The sequence below is a fragment of the Euprymna scolopes genome, chromosome 3 (genome assembly GCF_053919585.1).
Source record: "Euprymna scolopes isolate OS-2025 chromosome 3, ASM5391958v1, whole genome shotgun sequence".
Classification (NCBI taxonomy): Eukaryota; Metazoa; Mollusca; class Cephalopoda; order Sepiida; family Sepiolidae; genus Euprymna; species Euprymna scolopes.
The window spans coordinates 41,695,513-41,719,750 of record NC_136484.1 but is presented as its reverse complement, the minus strand read 5'-3'; the positions used below and the strand labels follow the sequence as shown (position 1 = coordinate 41,719,750).

The window sequence follows — 24,238 nt, the reverse complement described above, 5'->3', positions numbered from 1 at the left end:
TGGTTTGTCTGTCTACTCTATAAGGCGTGTGATGAAGAAAAAGGGAGCCATAACTTAACCAATGAATATTGCTATAAAATATACTGTTCAACTACAATCATTATGTTTATTTCGACTGTTTGGACTACTATTCTCATCTTTTTTCACAATGTCTCGTGGTGGGTTGAGAGATGATAACCAGTTTATGAGAATATTTGACACTTCTACACTACTGGGACGAAATTTCAGAAATCGTAATACTGAATTTCACATGAAAATAATGCCATCTACGTATTCCTTGTATTTTTAAGATGATTATATCCCCAAAATTACGAAAATCGATATTTATTAAAGAAAGTAAAAACTAGAATTTGATGAAAACGGTCGTCTTTCCAGTGATTGTGTTCGGTTGAGCTTGGCTTTTGATTTGTTATGACTCAGAATTCTTCAGATTGCAAGACTGTCGTTTGGTAGTAAAAACAAATGTTACTCAAAATAAAATATCGTTGCTTGTTTTAAGCAGTTGTCATATTTGGACTGATGAATTTAACATTTGATCTTTGCGTTTATCTATTCTATTTGCTTACTGTTGTTTAAAAGGGAAAATTATATAAATCGTTCATCAAATTTTGAGTCATATGGCTTAAAGTAAAACGTGTAGATAATTTTTAAAAAAATGAATTTTTGTCTCATTTGATGGCTCTTGATAAAGTGCAAAAACATTTGTGCAAAAATATTCCTTAAAAGAAAAGGTAAATAATAAAAAACATTGGGCTGGTGAATCTCTTTCCTATTCAATAGTTCTTAATGAGGTACAAAAACATTTGCTTTAATCTATATATAAAAGTGAACGTGTCTGTGTGTGTGTCTGTGTACATTTCCCTACGCAATAACTCTGTCAATTTTAAGTCTATAGACTCGAAATTTGATATACAGGGTACTGAGATTTGGGAAAATCCTTGTAATCCGTTTTCAGCCAGAAATTTGGCTGTTAAGGAGTCGAAGTTCAACGATGTGACCTTTGAGAATTCTACCAAACTCCTCCGACAATTTTGGATCTAAACACTTGAAATTTTAGGTATAGATTCCTTAGATAGGGATCTAAGGGGTCAAAGTTTAAAAAAAATGACCGCTTTTTTTTTTTTTTTGCTCAACATACACTTCTAAACACCCTGGCAACGCCGGGCTGAAATGCTAGTATGTCTTAAAACAAAAAGGAAAGGGCAAATAATTAAAAAAAAACATTGATCTAAATTATAACATCCTACTGCATATGCTGGCCTTATTAAGATTAAATGCAATTTTTATTTAATTAAGGAAAATCTTCGAGTTTCTTTTAACCACATCAGATTTTGAACAAAAACTGTTTTCTATCTCTATGTCTCGTAGATTTTTTTTTTTTTTTTTACAAAGGAATCACCACTTATCAAGGCCTAGAGGCCACTCGAGGATAAGGGTTAAAGAGTGTAGAGTGGTCAAAAGGACAATATCATAGTAATCGTTAGAAGTGTAAATTTGGTGAACTGGATTACTTAAGGGGAACGGCTCATCAAGAACTTGTTTACATTGGACTTGAAGACGTCCATATTGTAGTCAGCTGGAAAGATATTAAACACGATGTTGGTCGATTAGCGATAATATATAATGTCTGTCACCCTTTCTGAATCTCTCTTTCTTTCTCCCACCTCTTTCTTTCTCCCACCTCTTTCTTTCTCCCACCTCTTCCTTTCTCCCACCTCTTCCTTTCTCCCACCTCTTTCTTTCTTTACATGTACTCCGTGCACTAAAACACGTTCTCCCACATTGAGACACATAGACATTACATAAAGGATCAACTCTATTTGCGATTGATTTGATAACATTAGGTTTGCAGAAAATTCCCGTCACCCTATCACATAAACGTTTGATATTCTTAAATGCCTACTCATTCAGTACTTAAACGGTTCAATGTTCTCACGTGACTTGAGCACGTGACTACAGTTCACGTATATTTAAGGAGAGCGAAACTGGTTGGAGTCAGTTGAATCTGAGAGATGGAATGTGAACGCTTACCATTTTACTTGTCAACTCCCCAGGTGTTGCTACCCGACACGGACTTCTATTATTGTACCTAACAGAATAAATCTGTTCTATCCGAATATTGTCTACAACTCGACGATACAACAATAATATAATTCATATAATGAACACATTATTTTAAATTTAATCTTGACAGATCTACTAATGTGCTATTAAGCATGACAGACCAACAGACGAGTAGAACTCTTTTATAAGAATGTTTCGAAGCATCTAATATTAAATATGCTAATTTAATATTTGTACATCTAATTATGAAAGTGCTGTTTTACTATTGAAATATGATGAACTGACTGGCTGATGAAGCCTTTTGTTGAAAAATACAGACGCATATAAAAGTAGTATTTGAAACCATTGTCTAGTATTAATTTAGTATTTTGGCAGTTGAACGATATAAAGTCAAGAGGTCATTGCATCAAACATTTTGCCAAAATAGATGTGGAATAATTAGTAGCGATGTGAAACATTTTCGGTAAACGCCTTCAAGGAAATCCCCACAGTCAAAGAACAAAACAAACGTTGAATAAGTTTAAAGTTTTTTTTGTTTTTTTTTAACCCCAAGCGGCAGAAGCGAAAGAAAAAACAAATCAATCGAAATACACTAAGGTAGAAATATCCAAAATACAAACAAATTCTCCAAGACAACCCAAGAGAGTTGAAGAAGTGCCAGATATTTGTTGCAAAGCCATTTTATCAAACTCATTTATCAAAGAACAAATTAGAAAGTAATTTTAGTCTTCTTTCCATTGTTTGATCGAAAAATTACCATATATGGTGGCATAGATCTGCTTCCCAAATGGTTAAGGTGCATTACTGGTCCAATTAATAGAATTGCAAACTACGGAATTAATGATGTTCAATTTAAATCTCATTTTGTCAATTTTGCATATTCTTGTACTTATACCATCTGGAAAATGTAAACAGTCAATTTCCACCCAGCTAGATGCAACAAACCAGTTTGTGTTCAATTAAATGTATACAATTTTTTATGCTGTTTAAATTTAGTTAGAGTAGTTTGCTTAGCTGGCAATCTATTCATTTTCTGCAGATTAGCTTTATTTGTTGGTCATTGGTCTGTTTATGCTAGTTTCTTATTCATAAACTAAAATGATGACCCTCATACCTCTTTGTAAATCAGTACCGCTTCCGACAGTGAAAATTATTTTTTGGTAAATTATTTAGGATCAATCAATTTAAATTCCATCACATTTACACTGTTTTGAAAATTCAGTTGAAATCTGAAAATTATATTCATCATCATCAGCAGCATAATAATAATAATCATCATCTTCATCATCATGATCTTCATCACCATCATCATCTTCATCACTATTATCATGCTGTCATGTAGTAGTTCTTTTTCAATTTGACTTCCAAACTAACCAATGTCCGGCCACATCTTTATTTATCTTTTTCTGAAGTCCCTCACAATAACTTCATCCCAAATCTTTCTCTGCAAACTTTTCATACTTGCTCAGCTCTTCTGCATTTGCCAACCTCATCCATTCGTTCAATGCGACCAAATCAATGATGTCTCGTTATTTTGCACACATCTCTATATACTGTTCATATTTCATCGTCCTCTGAGCTCATCAGATCTAAGTCTTCCATTTAGACTCATATTATACAGCGATTGTGTCATTCTCATATTGGTTCTCTTTGTGAATCATGCACTCAACCCTTACTGGTCAGCTTTCCTTTCTAGGCATTATCATACATGCTTAATAGATTCTTCCTTTTAAAATATATAATTTATTTCACAAAAAATCATATATATTCTGATTGAACACGACACAGTTATTCTTTTTTCCGATTTTTTGGGATATTTTTTCAATTTGCCGACCGCATTTTTTTATTTCAGTTTAGTTGGAATATTATATATTATGTTGTTGTATGTAAGTTGTTGTTTGGCCATATTCGTCTCAAGCGGTTCCGATTGGTTCAATCGATCATCAGAAGTGATTGTTGTTGTTGGCGTTTATTTATTTATTTTTTTTTTTTGAATATGGCTAAACAAAAACTTTTGGGCGCCATTATATATAACATGGCAGCTGAAATAAAATAGACCGCTCAGCGAATTGAAAAGATATCAAAAAAAGAATAACTCAGTCGTGTTAAATCAATGTACAGTTATATTATAATAACAATAATAATAATAATAATAATAATAATAATAATAATAATAATAAATAGTGATACATACAACTAAAAACAAAATAGGTTTAAAGCTCTTAAAATTCGTACTAAAACTATCCACAAGGACCCATGGCGCAGTGTTTAGAGTACTTGAAAAAAATCAATTGTAAAAAGTGATATTCATTCGCCTGAAGGTTCAATTCTCAGTGTGGGCGATTGGAAAACACAATTGCAAATAACTTAGGACCTTTATCCAGTTATGGCTGATAGAACGAGAACATGCTACACCCATTAAGTGAATAAAGGGTTCTGGAATTTCATCCACATTTCTGAGTTCGACAGAAACATTCCAGAGTTTGACAAAATACCTGAAGAAAATCGAAGGTTACATTGTGAAAATAGCACTTAAGATTAGAACAGTAGTCCGAAGAAGCCAAATAACACCAATATTAGTTTGTTTACAAAGAATATTTGGTCACAGATTCTTTAAGAATCTGTGCTTTCAAGCAAAAACTTGAAGAATTGAAAATTTGAATTGGAAATAGAAAGTAATTGTTTTTCTTCTTTTAAAACTGTTTGAAAATATTTGCAATGGCTGACTCTCCCATGGTTTTTCTAATGCAGTCAAATTATTATTAATTAAGTTGCAAGAATTATATTTCCCAAAACAACAGACGTAGACAGATAATTAATGTACAAATCGTTTATGCACTATTTCTTCAATTTTTATTTAGCATTTCTTTGCCTTCTTTGACAGCAAATGGTAATTTCCAAGAAAATTTTAAATGTCAAAGCAAATTCAAATTCTGAAAGAAATTGTTTGTGTTGAGTTGACATTAATTTATTTATTAAATTCATCCAAGTATCTCTATAAATGATTCCATCTCCCTGTTGAACTGTCATGTTTTAGGTTAATATTTCTTTGGTCTTAGTTTGAAATAGTATTTCTGGAACGTGATTATCTTAAACCGTTTGCAATCAGTAATATATATCTTTAAAACATGAACTACTGGTGTTAATAGATTAGGTTATCTGAAGATATTGGTTTCCTGACCTAATATATACCAAGCATTGATGTTATCGTCTTTCCCTACCCTTTGCACAGCTCAATAATGTTCTACAAAAGCAAGAACAAACACAACACCATGAATAAATATGTTAGGATATAAAGAATTTGAAGCATAAAAACTTTTACCAAAATAACTGTATCTGGCATTAAATAACTCAAAAAGAGTTGGCATGCCATAAAACCAAACCAAACCAAATCAGATTTTCTTTAGTTTTCTGTTTTTAATATAGGGGAAATTTTGGACAAGCATCCTTTTTTTTTTCTTAGAAATACTGATCATCTTTTATGCTTTAGGTGCAAAAATAAATAATATTCAATTTGAGTTAACATTTAAAATGACTTTCTAATTGATAATGGTTTCAAATTCACGTCTGAATTTCTAAAAAAAAAAAAACAGAAAAAAAATCAGCAGCTGCATTTTTTTAGATATAATAATGAAAACAAACATGTTCGATATTTACATTTGATCACAAGAAATTTGAATGCAATTTTTAAGCCTTTAAACTAGCAGATACACAGTAATATCTGGCTACAATTTAAGCTTATATTTTGTCCATTTGTGAGTCTAAATTAAAGATTAACCTCTACCATTCACCAATCTGAAAGCAAACTTTGTTCTTCAAACAAATTATGACCCAGAAGACACAAATGTAATTCATTTGATGCTATAAAGAACTTGAAGCATAAAACCTTTTACTAAAAATTAATGGAGTTGGCATGAAATAACCTAAAAAGCGTTGATATGACGTCAAACGACATAACTGAATAATCAAACTAAAAGATGAATTTGTTAAACTCGAACAATTACTTTTCCACCTAACAACAACAACAAGAACAAAAAGTATGCCGTTCACGAAATTGTTAATAAAATGCATAATCCTTTCTGCAATCCAACCATATTACTTTTCCACCTTACCACAACAACAACAACAACGACGCCATTCACGAAATTATTAATAAAATGTACAATTCTTTCTGCAATCCAACCATATTTGGTAAGAATAAACTTCAACCTATACTTGACTTGTGCACCAAGTTCAGTGTGTATGGTTCGCCAATTATTGGTGAACACATTTGGATACATATTATTTGGATTCATCAGATTACTGTTCCCCAATCTTTTGCATATGAATAATTTAATTTCTTGTTGATAAATATTCCTCGATTAATTATATATTAATTCCCATTATATCTGAAGATAGATAATATCTCTTCAGAGATAGAGTGTAAATTTCAATCAAATAAACATGATATTCTTGGAGAAATATGAACAAACACGAATGTACCGAATACTTTTGCTACCCACTGTATATACACACACATGCGCATACACACACATATATCGTTATTTTCATGGCAGATACTCGTCTTAACTCCAATCGCTGCCCCCCTCACCAATCTTTTACAAATAACACCCGTCTAGCTGAATCCACTATCAAAAACTTTCCCCACTCTTTATCTATGCCTAAATCAAAACGTAGATTCCATGAACAAAGCTTCTTTCTTAGAACTGCACGCCTGTGGAACTCTGTTCCGTCTGCCTGCTTCCTTCCTGACTACAACTTGGATGTCTTCAAGTCCAACATAAACAAATTCCTGATGAACCGCCCCCTTAAGTAGACACTTTAAATATCCACACTAACGTACTGTACTTACAATAACCCTTATCCCTGAGTGGCTTCCTGGCCTTGATAAGTGGTGACCACCTTGTAAAAAAAAAAAGTGTTATTTTCAGAGGTGTATCTTGTCGAACTCAGGAATATTTCTGTCGAACTCAGGAATTTAGATGGAATTTCGAACGGAACCCTTTATTTACTTCACGGGGGGGGGGCACAAAAGGTTACTCGTTTTAATGGTATCTTTCCCGTCTTTGTAGACTTTTAACTTTTTAAATTAAAAAAAAAAAAATAGGAGTCTCTACTTTTGGAGCGATCCATGTACATTTCACAATGATATTAAAGTCTAAGTGAATGTGATATGTTTGACATCGGCTTATTATCGATATTTATTATGTCATTTGTGCCCTACAATGACAAGTAGAAATTTAGGATGACTAGAAACAATTCCGAGATAACCGGAGAAAATAGGAGAATAGAGCACATGTTATTCCCATCTGCTACTGGCTAGGCTCATCTTTGCTTAACTTCGGTGATCTACTGAGAACTGGTGTGTCAACCTGACTATACTATATGTATATATATATATATATAAAGTGAAATTGTCTGTCTGTGTGTGTACATTTCCCTACCAATTTACTCTGTCAATTTTCAGTTTACATACTCGAAATTTGACATAAGGGGCACTGAGATTTGGGATTTTTATTCGATTTTTGGCTAGAAATTTGGCTTTCAAGGGGACAAAGTTCAACAATTTGACCTTTGAAAACTCTACCAAACTCCTCCGCGAATTTTGGGTCTAAACACTTGAAATTTTAGATGTAGGTTACTTGGACATAGATCAAACTTTTTAATTCGATTTGAGCCTAAAACAAAAGTTAAGGAGTCAAAATTGGAGTCAAAGTTAAAAAAAAAAAGATTTGACCTCTGCGGTTTGTATCAAATTACTCAGCTAATTTTTGGTCTAAACATTTAAAATTTATATATAAAGTGTATTCAGACGTGGGGCAAGATTTTTAATCGGGTTTTGGCCAAAAATTTGGCTGCTAAGGGGTCAAACTTCAAAAGATTTGACCTTTGCGGTGTCTAGCAAATTACTCAGCCAATTTGGAGTCTAAAAATTTGAAATTTTACATAAAGAGTATTCAAACACGCAGCAAGCTTTTTAATCAGATTTTGGGCGAAAATTTGGCTGGCAAGAGGTCAAAGTTGAAAGAGTTGACCTTTGCAGACTCTACCAAACCCCTCCGCCAATTTTGGGTCTAAACACTTGAAATTCTAGATGTAGATTGCCTGGACATGAGTCAAACTTTTTAATATATATATATATATATATATATATATATATATATATATATATATATATGCACATAAAGTTATGAACAGTACATAAGGCCCGAGCAAGGTCAGTCTGAACTGCTAGTATATATATATATATATATATATATATATGCACATAAAGTTATGAACAGTACATAAGGCCCGAGCAAGGTCAGTCTGAACTGCTAGTATATATATATATATATATATATATATATATATATATATATATATATATATATATATATATATATATGTATATATAATTATTTTTTTACTATAATAATTAAATACCTACAGACACTAGTGTTTCATCCTTTCGGGATTCTTCAGTGCAGGGTGTCACGATTAACACCAGCCGAACGATTCGAACCCCGCAACACGAGACATCTCTGGCTCGATATATATAGTAATATGTATGTGACAAACGGAGAAGTACAAAAACAATGTTAGTTTCTTTGGTTGGCTGAAAATAAAGAGGAATTATATTTTTATCATCCCAATTTAGTTGTATTCCTTAACGATTGTGCGTTAAAAAAAAATAACAGATGAAATAAAATTCCAAGTGTTGCGGCAACAGTAAAGCCAAACTAAACAAAGTCTCAAGTTCAAAGAGATAAAAATAATCATTCACACTTTTAAACAATCCATGTAATAGGTAAAATAGGGGAAAAGTATTGGTGAAGAAATGAGTTTTTTTTTTGTTTTGTTTTTCTTCTTCTTCTTCTTCTTCTTCTTCTCTCTGTTTCTTGTTTTCAATTTTTTTTTTTTTTTTTTTTTTTTTTTTTTTGTGAAAATTACAACGTTTTGATCGAACAAAAAATAGTGCCGGGAAAAAAAAGGAAAGCAAAGGGGGTTATTTTATGGTAGAATAATTTACATGATCATGGCGTCTTGTGCTGCGTAATTATATATAAGTACAAGTTCAGCTCTTGTACTTTGACCTGCGGTATGATATACTTACTTGACAAAGGAACAGGTTAGAATTAGGGTTAAAACTAACTAAAGATAAAAACTTTTAAAACATATATTTGTAAAGTAGTTTTATAAATATGATATATATATATATATATATATATATATATATATATATATATATATATATATATATATTATACCACACAGGAGAAAAAATATTTATAATAGAAAAATATACACTGAGGCATGAAGATTTATTAATCAATTTGAAACAAGGGATTATAATACAGCGTATAAGGGTTATAAAAGCTCTTTAGGCCAGGTATTACGAAGCCTAAAGCTTCTCATTTATTTTAATTTTCTTATTTTGTTTTTGCTGGGGATGGGGCATTCTACCGGATGCCAAACATTCTCCCACTAGTTTAGTTACTCCAGCCGAGAGATCTTTTTTAAGATTCTAACCGTCCCCTTAAGTGCTATTGTTTGTATTTCTCCTGTACTTAGTTCACTGGGTATATTCGTCAGATAGTTTTTGAAACTCTTTTTCATTAGCTCGGTTGCTCCTGTGATGACTGGTATAATTGATACCTTCATAAGATTCTTTAAAGAGGAGAGTATGTACTAGGTAATGAGATATGGATGCGACACCTCGTAACAGGCATAGATAGGGGATCGTATAGCGGTATACATTAGAGGAGGGGGACGTAGGCTTATCCAGGGGATTATTAGATAATAAATTTAAATATGCTAGAGTGTGATTGTAGCAGTATTGGGCGTAATAACATGGGAGTAGGTATTATGTTATGGGAATTCATTAATTATTCAATTAATTCATTAATTAGGGGCCGATGAGAATTAATTATGCTGAGCTATATAATTAAAGAATATATTTATTTATATATATATATATATATATATATATATATATATATATATATATATATATATATATATATATATATAAATTACAATTAAATTTACCAAAATGATCCAAGATGGTAAAAGTAAAGTATATTATAAATATTAAAGAATTAATATTCATAAAGTAATCTCAGCCAGATGTAAAAACTTTCTTGGATTTACATTTTTGGATTTTACCGTCATTGGATACTTTACCTTTCACCAGACTATCCAGTCACGTGAAATCACCTTTTTCTTCACCTTATTCCCTCTGCTTCACTTGTTGTTATCAAGAAAATCTTTGACTTACTTGTAGTTTCATCAAATACTTTTGCATGCAAAATCCGATCCCGCATTTTGCTAATTCCTACCCTCTGATGAGAAGGAAAGTATTTCTTTGAGACTCTGCGGATTAAGGACTATCCACTTATTTAGTGTTTCCTTTTCAAATTAAATGTTTTTAACTCTTTTTCAAAGTGTTTTTTAACATGTTTTAATAACTATTTGCTCATATATATATATATATGCCGAATTCTCTGACTGCATTGAATGCGCTTGAAACTCTGACAGTCTACTTTGAAGCAAAAAGCAATAATCCTGATGGTGTATTGAAAATGATTTACGGATTGTTCCTGATGTTAACAAAAAGATTTCTGTACAATAAAAAATGACTGACTTTTTTAAGGAAAGGTAATTTTTGACTAAATTATTTGTGAAAACTGATTGAAAATGTATTTTTGTCTGTGTTTTTATGTTAATAACTGTTAAATTAACTAGTGTCCTGTACGTAATGATTATGAGTGTTCCCATACTTACCTAAACAAAAAATACCAAACCCAGATATAAGAGACTTCTTATCCAGTCCCAAATTCGAGTTACTCTGTGTGTGTGTGTGTGAGTATATATATATATATATATATATATATATATATATATATATATATATTCCTGTGAATTCGTTTTTCTTTTTAATGTGTGTGTGTGTGTGTGTGTGTGTGTGTGTGTGTGTGTGTGTGTGTGTATATATCTATGCATTTTCCTGACATTTGAATTTGACACACACAATTGCCATGAGGGAGCGCATTAAAATATGACGATGATACTAGATTTCGTTTGTAAACGGTAGCATCCATAGAATGTCTGCTATAAACTAGGACAATAGCGCCTGACCTCCCATAAAAATATACAAGCAATTACGAGTAAAAAATAAATTGAATAAATCTACTTCCTACATAGGAGCGTTCTTTTTTATGGCACATTATTGCATATTATATTTACTTTTCCTTCTTTTAATGGCATCTGCTACCGTGTGTGCGGAAGCTATCTTGCCACAGACACCGGCAGAATATAAAAATAAAAGAAATAATGAATGTAATTTATTTCAATGATATTGAATAAGCCCAACAAATTATTTGCAAAAGAATTCTTATTTATTTATTAGGAAGTGATATTTGAAATAAAAAAAAAGCACCATACCATCGTTTGTTTTCTTCTGTTTTACTTTTAGTTATATACTAGTAGGTTACCCGGAGTTGCCCGGTCGTAAGATGCGCTTAAATATTATATTTTAATTCATGCAGATTACTATAGTAGATTATTATAAAGAAAATGCTCTATTGATTATTATATTGAACCTAATGTATAGTAGTGAGATCAAAATTAAAAAAAATATATGTGACTGGGTTACTATCAGCTAGAATCGAAACCAAAGCATACAAATCCCGACCTTCATTCTTTAGCCACTGAGCCACGTAAGTGAACGTGTCTGTCTGTGTCTACACAATAACTCTGTCAATTTTAAGTCTACAGACTCGAAATTTGATATACAGGGTACTGAGATTTAGAAAAATTCTTGTAATCGGTTTTCGGCCAGAAATTTGGCTGTTAAGGGTCAAAGTTCAACGATTTGACATTTAAGAACTCTACCAAACTCCTCCGCCAATTTTAGGTCTAAACACTTGAAATTTTGGATATAGGTTCCTTGGACATGGATCTAACTTAATAACTTGATTTGAGCCCAAAACAATACATTTTAAGAGGTCATAATAGGGGTCAAATTCAAAAAATAAATTGACCTCTGCGGTCTCTACTAAATTACTCAGACAATTTCTGGTCTAAACATTTAAAATTTTACATAAAGGGTATTCAGAGATAGGGCAAGCTTTTTAATCGGTTTGGGTCGAAAATTTAAGTTACCAATATATAAATATATCTATGTATGTATGTCTGCCTAAAACTTTTGACAGAGGCGACAGATTTTCACAAGATCAGTATAGTTTTGAAGCTCGACTCTTCAGACAACAAATACCAAAAAATTGGCTAAAAACATTTATTTCTTCACCCTCAACTGGGCACTTTTCTACAGGGAGAGTCGCTTTTTTCTTATTTTTGAAAGTCATCCTCTCCTTTCGATTGTCTAGCCTTAATAAAAACCTACGTCACTTCCGATTTGACAGTGGTCGTAACAGGAAAGACGTCACTTTTTTCCCCGTTCTTTTCCTCCTTTGCGGTACGGGTTCGAGCCTGCCTTCCTACTACCACTTTTTTTTTTCAACACACACCTCCAAACATCCAGGCAACGTCGGGCTGAAATGCTAGTATATATATATAATAGAGAGAGAGAGAGAGGGGGGGGAGAGTAAGATGATTGATAATTTATAATAAAAATTAAAAATCAGTTTCACAAGGAAGAACAAACAAAATCAATAAATTGTACGATCGTTTCGGAAACGATGTTTTTATTGAGATAGGCAATAAGTCTTGAACAATACTTTTATTATTTGGTTTTTTGAAACAAAGTCTCCTCATCAACAAAACTATTGGGTGGGGATTTTTAAAGACACCAAAAATAAAACTAGCATTTTTTAAAGTAAGGTAGATGTATCTTTTAATGGTCCGTCTTTTAAAGCTCGTAAGTATCATTGTCAATGCATTCATTGGGATGTTTAATGCTCATGAGACTGATGTTCTAATCCCCTTAATATATATATATATATATATATATATATATATATATATATATATATATATATATATATATATATATATATATATTCACCTGTTATCCTTTTTTAAGATGGAATCACCCAATCGTTGAAGACAAGACTAATGTGTTTTTAATATCTTTTCTTTTTCTTTTTTTTTTTTTCAGACCAAATGTGAGAAATACTGGCCTGATAAAGAGCAGAAACATTATGGTGACATTAAAGCCCGCTGTGTAAGGGAACAATGCTTCAGCGATTATACAATCCGAACCTTTTTTCTTCAAAAGGTAAGCAAAAATTTGCTTTATTTTCAACATCTAATTGCGTCATTAATTAAGTGTCATAAAAAGGGAAAACATTCATTTGTTTTTGGAGAAAATAATGTCAATAAAATCCGGCGCTTTCGTTAGGAAATGGCTAAAAATAGGAATATTAACCATTAAATTAATATTAATTAATCAAATATGTGGCCCTCTAACTACCTTTCTTTCGTCCACAGTAAACTGTTACGATTGTTATGTTTATAATTTATTACTGAAATATAATTTCTGACAAAGAATGAATATAAGGAAGTGTATAGCATGGCATTTCATTTTTAGGATCAAATAGGTTTCAAGCACCCTTATCCCTGAGTGGCTTCCGGGCCTTGATAAGTGGTGATCACTGTGTAAAAAAAAAAAAAAAAAAAAAAAAAAAAAAAAAGCACCCCAGAAAATAAGCAAGACGAAAGAGATGACTTCGAGGGTACATCAGTTTCTTCTAGTTGAGTGGATAATAATGGAAATTTCCAGATTGGTATCCGGGGATGCCTTTAATCCACTGAGAGAGATGTATCCTCAGTCTTTGTTAAGATATGCATCTAGAAGGAAAACTGATGTAAAACCTGATGTTTGCTGTCTGCTCTGTCTTGTAGCAGCCATTGCACCGACTGAGACTAGCAGTTGTGCCACAAAGTATGGTTGGTTCTGCACAAAGCTTTCACCACTATAAACCTCATACATTGAAATCGATAGGAATACTATATATATATATATATATATATATATATATATATATGTGAAGAGATTAAAAAAAAAAAAGAAAGAAACTAAAATATATGTTCATGAACATTTTGTTTTAATGCCAGTACAATATGTAAAATATATTTGTTTTGTTTGTAATGTGAAATGTGTAGCGTTTATTGCATGGAATGAAATAAACGATACACACACTTTGAATGCTAACGGCTATTGTTTTTCCGCTCAGAAATAGAACAAAGACATCCATTTCACATTACAAACACAACGAATATATTTTCAAATATTGTACTGGTATTTTATTTCTTCAAATCAATCGTTTTAGGGAAGTCTTGTAATAAAGATGAAACGTTGATTTTTTTTCCCCCTTTTTTATCTCTCCATCCTGTTGGAATATTATTGCCATAATTTTCATCATATGTATATGTTTGGAGAATGTGGATAAGAATATATATTGTGTTGGTTGCTAACGGCTTTCAGACTCCGTATCTAAGTCAGAATTCAGAGAGATACGATCACTATGTGCCATTTATTCTATATCTACATTCTCCAAACTCAGGTTTTGAGAATTCTACTGCTATAAATGTAGTAGTACTATATTACTATACTATATTAACTAAAGAAATGTCGTAATCACTATTATCATATTTATATAGCTTTTCAATATGGAAAGATGCGAATATGACCATTTCTGAATGCATTGCGTAAAAATAGAACTTTTATCTTTCTTGTATTTCTTGATTTAGCATGCAGACTTTGAAAATAATTTTAAAAAATATGATAATTTGCAGATGTTTTAATTGGCTAAAATTTAATTGGTGAATATTGATGTGTGTAAAAACAGCAGACAAAATTTAATTATTTATTATGAATGATTTTAATTGATGTTTAATGCGTATTAACGATTATGGATGGTTTTAATTGATTTTTAACGACTATTTATGATTATGGTTAATTTTAATGCTTTTTTTAAAAACAATTATGTATGTTTTTCAAAAGAAAAATTAATGATTCAAATATAAATTTGTATTGATATGTTTATTCTGGGGTTCACAAAACATTTTTACAGACGTGTAATTCCATCAATTTTTGTGAATTTTAAGAGCTTGGAATTAACAAAATCAAATTTTAATCAAAATGTTTAAAGTTTTACATCACACTATTTTATCTTTGTTGCAAAATTATCTCGAAGTGATTTTTTTTTCCTACAAGCATTGATTTGTGACAATCAGTTTTTCTTTTTAATAACTGACTCTAATAATCGATCGCGTCTGTCCATCTGTACACAACACAAGCCTAGTCAATTTACACGAAAACAAACAGTGACAATAAGGGTATTGGTGTAGCATATAAAACATAGATTTGTATATAAATACGCACTTACTGCGACAGTCGTCCGTAAATGGCTTAGATAGGGAAATAGACAATGCAAAAAAGAAAAAAGTTATCAGCCGAAGAAATAAAGAGAAAATAGTACGAATAAATGAAAACGTAAGTAAAAACATTAAAAATATATTGAATATGTTCTCATCGCTTCTGGTTCCATATTACCAAACTTTCTAATTTACAAAAGACACAAATAATCAATAAGTTTTTGTCTCTTCTAAATAAGAGCCCAATCTCATATTATTCTCACAACGTTTCGGCCGAGGTAACCTCCAACCTTCTTCAGGTGTATCTCATCAAACTCAGTAATCTTTTTGTCGAACTCAAGAATCTGCAGAGAATTTCGAATTGGACTCTTTATTTAATTCCGTCAGGCATGACCAGCTAGAAGTTTTAAGCAATTCAAGTACCTGTTGTGCAACGGATAAAGTACTAGATGCAGTTAAGTTTTTAGTAAAACTCTTCTGGAGGTTGACGGTTCAATTCTCAGTGCGGATGATAGTAAAAATACAATTGCGACTTATATCACAAGTGATGCTGAAACATTAAATATATTCTCAAATAATAAATCAAATATAAATTTAAATAAAAGCCATTACGATAGGCATCTGATTCTGGGATAGATGGAAAAAAATGAATTTCGAGAAAAGGTCTGCAGAATAAGAAATAGAAAATGATTTTAATTGGCTTTGAATACAAACTCAGCTTCACAATGCTAAAGTACAGGGTGGAACGATAAATTTGTCACCCTACATAAAACAACACTACAGCGTTATTTTAAAACTTTTATTGAAAAAATCAATTCAGGTAACTTGATTATATAGGAGAGCTGGCATTTATTGAATGTAGCCGCCTTCAGCCTTAATCACCATCTCGATACGAGTCCGGAACTGGAAGCATGCCTTTTCCGGAAGAGCCAGCAAGAGCTCAGCAAATACTCAGCAGATGACGGCGATCAGGCTGGCTTTGATGTTATGTGAAATCATGTTCTCGATGTATGACCAAACGAAGTAGTCCAGTGGATTCGAGTCGGGGGAGGCGAGAGGCCAGTGAGAAGAGGCTACAAAGTCATAACACCTTCTAAAGCCAAGCCTTGGCTTCTTTGGACTTGTGAACTGGCGCAGAGTCCTGCCGCCACACCCAGAATCTGCCAGTGGCCACTTACTTTTACCAGGGGATCACCACACTCTGCAGCACATCCAGGTACTTTGGTGTTGACTTTCAAGCCGACTAATATATATTTGATACAATATAATAATCAATAGAGAATGGGCTCTAAAATAATAAATACGAAATCTGCATTAATTAAAATATATTTAAGCATCTTTTACAATGGAGTTACATCGGGAGTCGGGGGGGGGTCACTACTATATATTCGATATTAAGATTTCAAACTAAGCCCCCAAAACATTGTGAAAATAAAAACCAAGCATAAGAATAGTAATCTGAATAATCCAAATAAGTCGTTACGTGCTTCCATAACAATAAAAGACTGATTTTCATAAATAAATGCTTGTTGGGTTTGCTCATCAAAGGGAGATAACTAATACATTTTTTTTTTGTTAATTTTGTTGCAATTCGGGGATTAGAAGGAGGTAATGCACATACACATATTATATAAATCGTAGAGTCTTGTATAGGTAGCATGCACTTATGTGTATTCATACAAAGTTTGGTGTTTGTCTGCTTAGTTTTGTCATTCATGTGTTGTATTTTTGCATGAAGAACTTTATATTTTTCTCGTTTTTGATGATATAGAACATATCTTTCCTAAATGTGTGCATTGCATATTGACTCTTATCTACATTTATTTATTTATATAACTTGGTAGCAAAAACGTATTACATTAGTAAATTCTTTTAAATTATAGAAGAGTATTTTTTATATATGCATGGATCTGTTTATTGAGTGATTTTAATAACACATCTACACACACACACACACACACACACACACACATACATATATATATATATATATATATATATATATATATATATATATATATATATACACAAAGCGCTCTGTAAGGAAATATGATAAGTTTCTGAATTAAAGCAACATTGCGTTGTTTGCTCTCCTTACCAGGACGCATGAACACCGTATAGAATCTTAAATAGGAATATTTCCTTTTCATTTTGTCAGGTTATCAGAGTGACGATTTCTTTCCTATTTTGTTCAGATTTGGTCTTCATCAAGAATAATGTAATTGCTACAGATCCCCTGCTTCAAAATGCAAAAACTGTAATCTTGATAAATGACTAAATCTAGATCCAGATAAACTTTTAATTTTCTTAAACGACTACCATGCCTCAAATTATCGTTTCTCCCAATCAGTCGCAACCCACTGAAGAACCTCACAAGCTCAACCCATTAATAAAATCTTCTTTATCTATGGCGACCCCTTCAACATCAAAAAAGGGAGAACACTAAATAAATAATATTTTCTTAGGTCAAAACCTTGAGTCAAATCATCCTAACAATTTTATTCTAGACACAAATCTTCCATTGAAACATATAACAACATATTTCTGAATTTTTGAGATGAGGATTGGCTGTTCCTATTATTTGGATTCATTGGACTACTGTTCTCATATTGAGTGTGATTTTTACAACGTTTCGGTCGATGTAACCTCCGACCGTCTCCAGGTGTGTCTTGTCGAACTTGTGAATGTTTCTGTCAAACGGGAATTTGGACGGGATTGCAAACGAAACCCTTTTATTTACTTTACGACTTCATGGCTGACTGAACAAGAACATGCTACCCCAGTGAAGTAAATAAAGGGTTCCATTCGAAATTCTGTCCAAATGTTCGAGTTCGGCAAGATACACCTGAAGGTTACATCGACCGAAACGTTGTGAAACTCACACTTAAGATGAGAACAGTAGTCCGTTGAATCCAAATAATACACATGACAATAAAAAAAAAAACGAATCAGATAAAAACTCCTGACAATCAAACACAAGTTATCTAAACTAAAGAATATTTGTCAACGGAAAGCTCTCCAAAACATAAATTAAAATTAATCAAATTAATGAGCTATAAATAACCCAATGAAATTGTTGCTTGTTAAAAATAAGAGCAATGAACGCAGTCTGTTACTGACACAAAAAATGTCCTTCAATTATTTGCTTTCAAGAAATCTTTCACAAACAAAACACAATTAAAAATCGGATATTTAAATAATCCATGATACCATAAACAGAGCCTCTGTTTGTATCAGATTATATAATATTACACATAATATTATGTCAAATAAATATACAAACGAAGTCATTTGTTCTTAACTGAACGACATGCAGCAATCAATACATGCTCAGTATACAGAGTGGAAGAATAAAAATGTCGCCCTACAGAAAACAACACTACAGCTTTATTTTAAAGCTTATATTGAAAAAGTCAATCTAGGTAACTTGATTATGTAGAAGAACTGACATCTATTGAATGTAGACACATTCCGCCTTAATCACCGCCTCAGTACAGGTCCAGAACTGGGAGCATGCCTTTTCCACAAGCGTTAGAGAGAGTTTGGCAAATACTCAGCGTATGGCGGCGATCAGGCTGGCTTTGCTGTTGTGGGAGGTCATGTTGGTGATGTTCTCAATGTATGACCAAATGAAGTCATCCAGCGGCTTCATGTCGGGGGAAGGAAGGGGCCAGTGAGAGAAGAGTACAAATTCGTAACATTTCTTCTGAAGTCAAGCCAAGGTCTCTTTGGACTTGTGGGTCAGCGCCAAGTCTTGCTACCATTTAATTACACCAAGGGATCACTACACTCTTCAGCACATCCAGGTACACTTTGGTGTTGACTTTCAAGCCGACTTCAAAGATGTGAGGTGGCATGATGTGGCGCTCACTTGAAACCATACCAAACACGATAACCCTGGTCGGAGACTTTGTTTACACTCTGGGCACGTCCTCAAGTGTTGAACCGTTCGAATTTGCACTTTGAGTGTCCTGGCAATAGTCCTGCCGTCATAACTTAAGCATGAGTTGTATAGCGGCGCATCTTGGATCTCGCTTGTCGAACATTGTGTCACTTTCAAACATGATAGAAGGCTCTTATCACTTGAGATTTGTACACAACTGGCCAACGAATAGATAGATGGTCTGCAACAAAAAAAAAAAAAAAAAAAAACGGTTTTCATCAAACGAAAAGTAAAATCATGATGTCTTTATTAGGGCGACAATTTTATCGTTCCATGTTTTACTTCCATACAAAAACATGCAAATGTCATATAATGCTAATCACGTACATTCATATGAATCGGCACGGTATGGCGTTTGATTGTCTTTCTTCTCTGAGTTGATTTATCGAATTCTTTCTGGAAGCACATACTTACACAAGCGACTATGTGACGTTTGCCAACATCCATAGTAACTGTGGTGCTATGGAATCGACAGGATTCAAACTGGACACAAAAAGAGAATCAATAGATTTCACCACAGCCATCTCCCAGATGTCAAATCATAATGACAGATTTGTTGGATTTCATGTTAAATAGAAATTATTTGGGACGATTAAGTTGATAAAGTGGACAATTTCGCCTTAAGTTCATTGGATTTGGCATTAAATGAGCCAGTAAGGGTTGATATACTATAAAACTTTGTGTGTGTGTGTGTGTGTGTGTGTGTGTGTGTGTGGAGTGGAGTTCTCACTTTTTTTTTTTACACAAAAATCGCCACTTATCAAGGCCCGGAGGCCACTCGAGGATAAGGGTTAATGGGTATACATTAGTCAATGTGATTAGAGCGTAGTGAACATAAGTAATGGGAATTTTGTAAATTGGATTACTTAGGAGGACGGTTCATTGAGAATTTGTTTGCATTGGACTTGAAGACAATCAGATTGTAGTCAGCTGGAAAGCAGGCAATCGGAAAGAGTGCATTTCTAAGAAAGAAGCTTTCTTTGTGGAATCTACATTTAGGTCTAGGCACAGACAAGGAGTGTGGGAAATTATTGATAGTGGTTTTGGCCAGACGAGTGTTTTTGTGAAAGTTTGGCGAGGGGGCACCATAGATTGAAGCTCAGATGAGCACTTGCCATGAAAACAATGATAAAGCAGAGACAGGCTCGCAACATCTCTTTCAAGCAAAACTCTTCCATAAAAGCAATTGTATCTTTTCGATAAACATACAAAATATAAACAGCCGTATAATTTTATTTACATACATACGATATAATTGTTCCATTCTTAGTAGCAGGTGCGTAACTCACTTAACAATAACCAGTGATATCCCAATACGTCTAGCCACATTCATGAGTCGTAAACAACAAAACAGCTGTATTTGGACGTATTATATATATATATATATATATATATATATATATATATATATATGGCAATTGCTTCGTCTTGACAGACACTAGCCATCTCATTGTTGTTACAATCAGTATTAGATAAGACATCCACATTGCACGTGTCTCTTATGTCACTTTTACATGTTAGTACAAAGTCGATCACGTGCTTTGATGGTGGGTGTGTCTATATGACTTGATGCTTTTGCTTTTGATGGAAAAATGTATTGGACACAAAAAAAAATCAAATTCTGAACAAATCTGCAGTAGAAGTAAACCATTGCTGTTAACTTGGACGATACCATAGCGACCAAGTGCATCCATATGTCATGTTCCTGACCAATTTGTGCGTTGAAATCACCGAGGATAATCAGCTTCTCCTCAATTGGTACAGCTGCAGTGGTGCTTCGAAGAGTCTTATAAAAGGACATGATGCTTTCTTCTGTGGATGCCATAGTTGGTGCATACACCGACAGAATTGACAAGCATCAACCACATCCTCGAAGGACTGAGCTTCGTGAGATGATCAGTGGTTCTAGTTGGCTCCTCAATCTTATCAACAAGAGTGGATCTGATCACAAAACCGACGCTACCAGCCTGCTTTACGCCTTCTTGTTTACCTTTCCAAAATAAAAAATAAAAACCTGACTTGATTGGTCCTCACCTGATAAACGTGTTTCAGGCAAAACTGCTACATCAATGTTTAATCATTGTAACTCATTTGTAACAGGTACCGTTCGCCGCTCTGGACGTTCACAAGAAGAGTTCTGACATTCCAATAACTTAAGTTCAGTTTCATCCGACTTCCTATAAATCTTTTTTTTTTCTGGTGTTCCTGCCATAGTGCATCACTGTTAGCCGCTTGGTACTGATAGGCACTTTTTAGTGCACCTTTTCTAGCAGCTTCCCATATGACGGGTGAGCAGTGCTGTCCCTAAATAGGCCTGTTCAGTCACAAAATCTCCACTGGAGAGTGTCCATATCACTAGATTAAATGAGAACACCATATAACGACGTTAAGATAAGATTCTTGCCGCCTATATATATATATATATATATATATAGTAAGTCATGAAATGTATATGGCGATTAAGCTACACTGGATATTCCGCGTTTCATCCACTTTAGGATTCTTCAGGCTTATGCGCGATTTCTATGGTTGTTTGTCGTTTTTATATGCTCCTCTTCTATTGAAATTTTAGTTAACCAATCAGCTTACTAGTGTCCACCGCGCCCTTCCTATCCGCCAATGAGAATACATTTATCGGACAAAGGCTCTACCTACATATTGAGCACTTTTGAAGTAAATACTTAAAGCTTACGCGTAAATCTATACTTTCGTATATTAATTTTATGTGAGTAAATTAATTTAGTAGTTATATATATATATATATATATATATATATATATATATATATATATACACATACCGGTTGTATAGTTTGGTTTCCTAAATGTATATCCAAGAAACTCACGTGATTATTAAAGAGTACCCAATGCAGGACAGGGCTGATATACTGTCTGTTTATTATGCAAACATTATTGGTTACAAATGTGCATAGCTGTTTCAGTGGAGTCCCAATTCTGGGACAACACTTCATCAGACCAAAAAATGAATTGATATTGAAGCATGTATGCACATGTTTGTTTAATAAACAGATATATATATATATATATATATATATATATATATATATATATATATATATATATATATATATATAATTTAAATATATATAATCAGGAAATGTTTTCGTGTCTTGAAATATCAGTTTTCGATAGTAATTATTGGCCTGAAGACGTAATCTCCCCAGCAGGGGTGATTACAGAAACATGTATGCACATATGTAGCCATCAATGTTTGTATAAATAAATTTAATATACCTGCTCTGTTTACTCATTGAGTACTTTTTGGTAGACGCATTTTGTTTCATTGGAATGTATTTCTAGGAAACTAAACTCTCCTGCCATAATATATATATATATATATATATATATATATATATATATATATATATATATATATATATGCTTATTGAATTATATTTCACCCTATTATTTATACCAATTCTTTTATTTACGAAGGTCGATGTATGTTAAATATAACTACTGGGCATAAATGAGAAAAAGTCTGTCCACCAAATTCTAAGATGTTGTTCATTTTACTCTTTATTTCTTTCAGCGTGTTAAAATGTTCACCTTTTCACAGCACCTGTTTTGTAGGGCAAAACCATCAAAGCTGGTGCAAATATCATAAAAACAATGCAACTACTCTTCGGAGTTTTTTGGGATTTAAGTAATCATTCTCAAATTAATTTTTCTTTTTGTCTTATTCTTCTAGTCAGTGGGGCAGAAAGTACTCAAAAACTGACATAATAATTACATGATTGTTTCTGCGCTACTAAACAGGATGTGTCAAAAATTGAACATTTTAACATGTTGAAAGAAATAAACAGTCAAATAAAGAAATGAGCGGTAAAATAAAGGATTTTTTTGTCACGTGTATATATATATATATATATATATATATATATATAAGTAAATTTTTGGTACAGCAGAATGGAAGGAGAAATTTCAGAGGAAACATAATTTAATTTAAATACAAAAAAAAACAAGAAATGGGCAGGTGGAATTAAAATTTTCCCTAAGGTCTTATCGTCTGACCCTCTAAGAGGAAACGTCAGAATGATAGATTAAAAACTAAGAAAATATATATATATATATATATATATATAACATATATGTAATATATATAATATATATGTAATATATATATAATATATATGTAATATCTTTATATATGTAATATATATAATATATATGTAATATATATATAATATATATGTAATATCTTTATATATGTAATATATATAATATATATAATATAAATGTAATATATATATTTACATATTATATATATATATATATATATTAGTTAAAAGCAGCTGTCTTGTGATTTTGAAATTGTATTTTTATATGTATTTTCTATTCTATTGCTAATACATGTTATCCTATTGATAAGTTTAGAAAACAGTTAGAACATAAATGAAGAGGAAATCGAAAACGTGTTTGAGTATTAACATCGTATTTCGTTTTCCTTGATGATATTAATGATTTGAAGATGCCGTGTAACAAATTATAGAAACATATTATATCCAATTTAACTGCGCAATATATGGAACATTGATGACACAAATATATAAAACATTATTCTTAAGCAACTTTTCAATTTCCTTTTTACTCTGCTTATATATATATATATATATATATATATATATATATATATATATATATATATATATATATATATATGCATGTGTGTGTATGTATATGTGTGTGTGCATGTATATGTGTGTGTATGTATGTATATGTATATGTCCGTACATGTGTGTATATATGTATGTGTGTGTATATGTATATATGTATATTCATATATGCATGTGATTGTATATATATGTGTGTGTATATGTATATATACATATATGTATATACATATACATACATACATATATACACATTTATATGTATATATATATAT

At 32.2% G+C, this 24,238-nt stretch overlaps 1 protein-coding gene across 9 annotated transcripts in view; it reads left to right on the top strand.

Moving 5' to 3' along the window:
• LOC145254621 (receptor-type tyrosine-protein phosphatase epsilon-like) overlaps window positions 1-24,238 on the top strand; it is a 732,106-nt gene that overhangs the window by 535,693 nt on the left and 172,175 nt on the right. For all 9 annotated transcript variants that reach the window (XM_080113291.1, XM_080113282.1, XM_080113273.1 and 6 more), the window contains one exon: window positions 13,166-13,285. In XM_080113291.1, coding sequence (XP_079969417.1) covers window positions 13,166-13,285 — 120 coding nt within the window. The remainder of the gene's footprint in view (window positions 1-13,165; window positions 13,286-24,238) is intronic.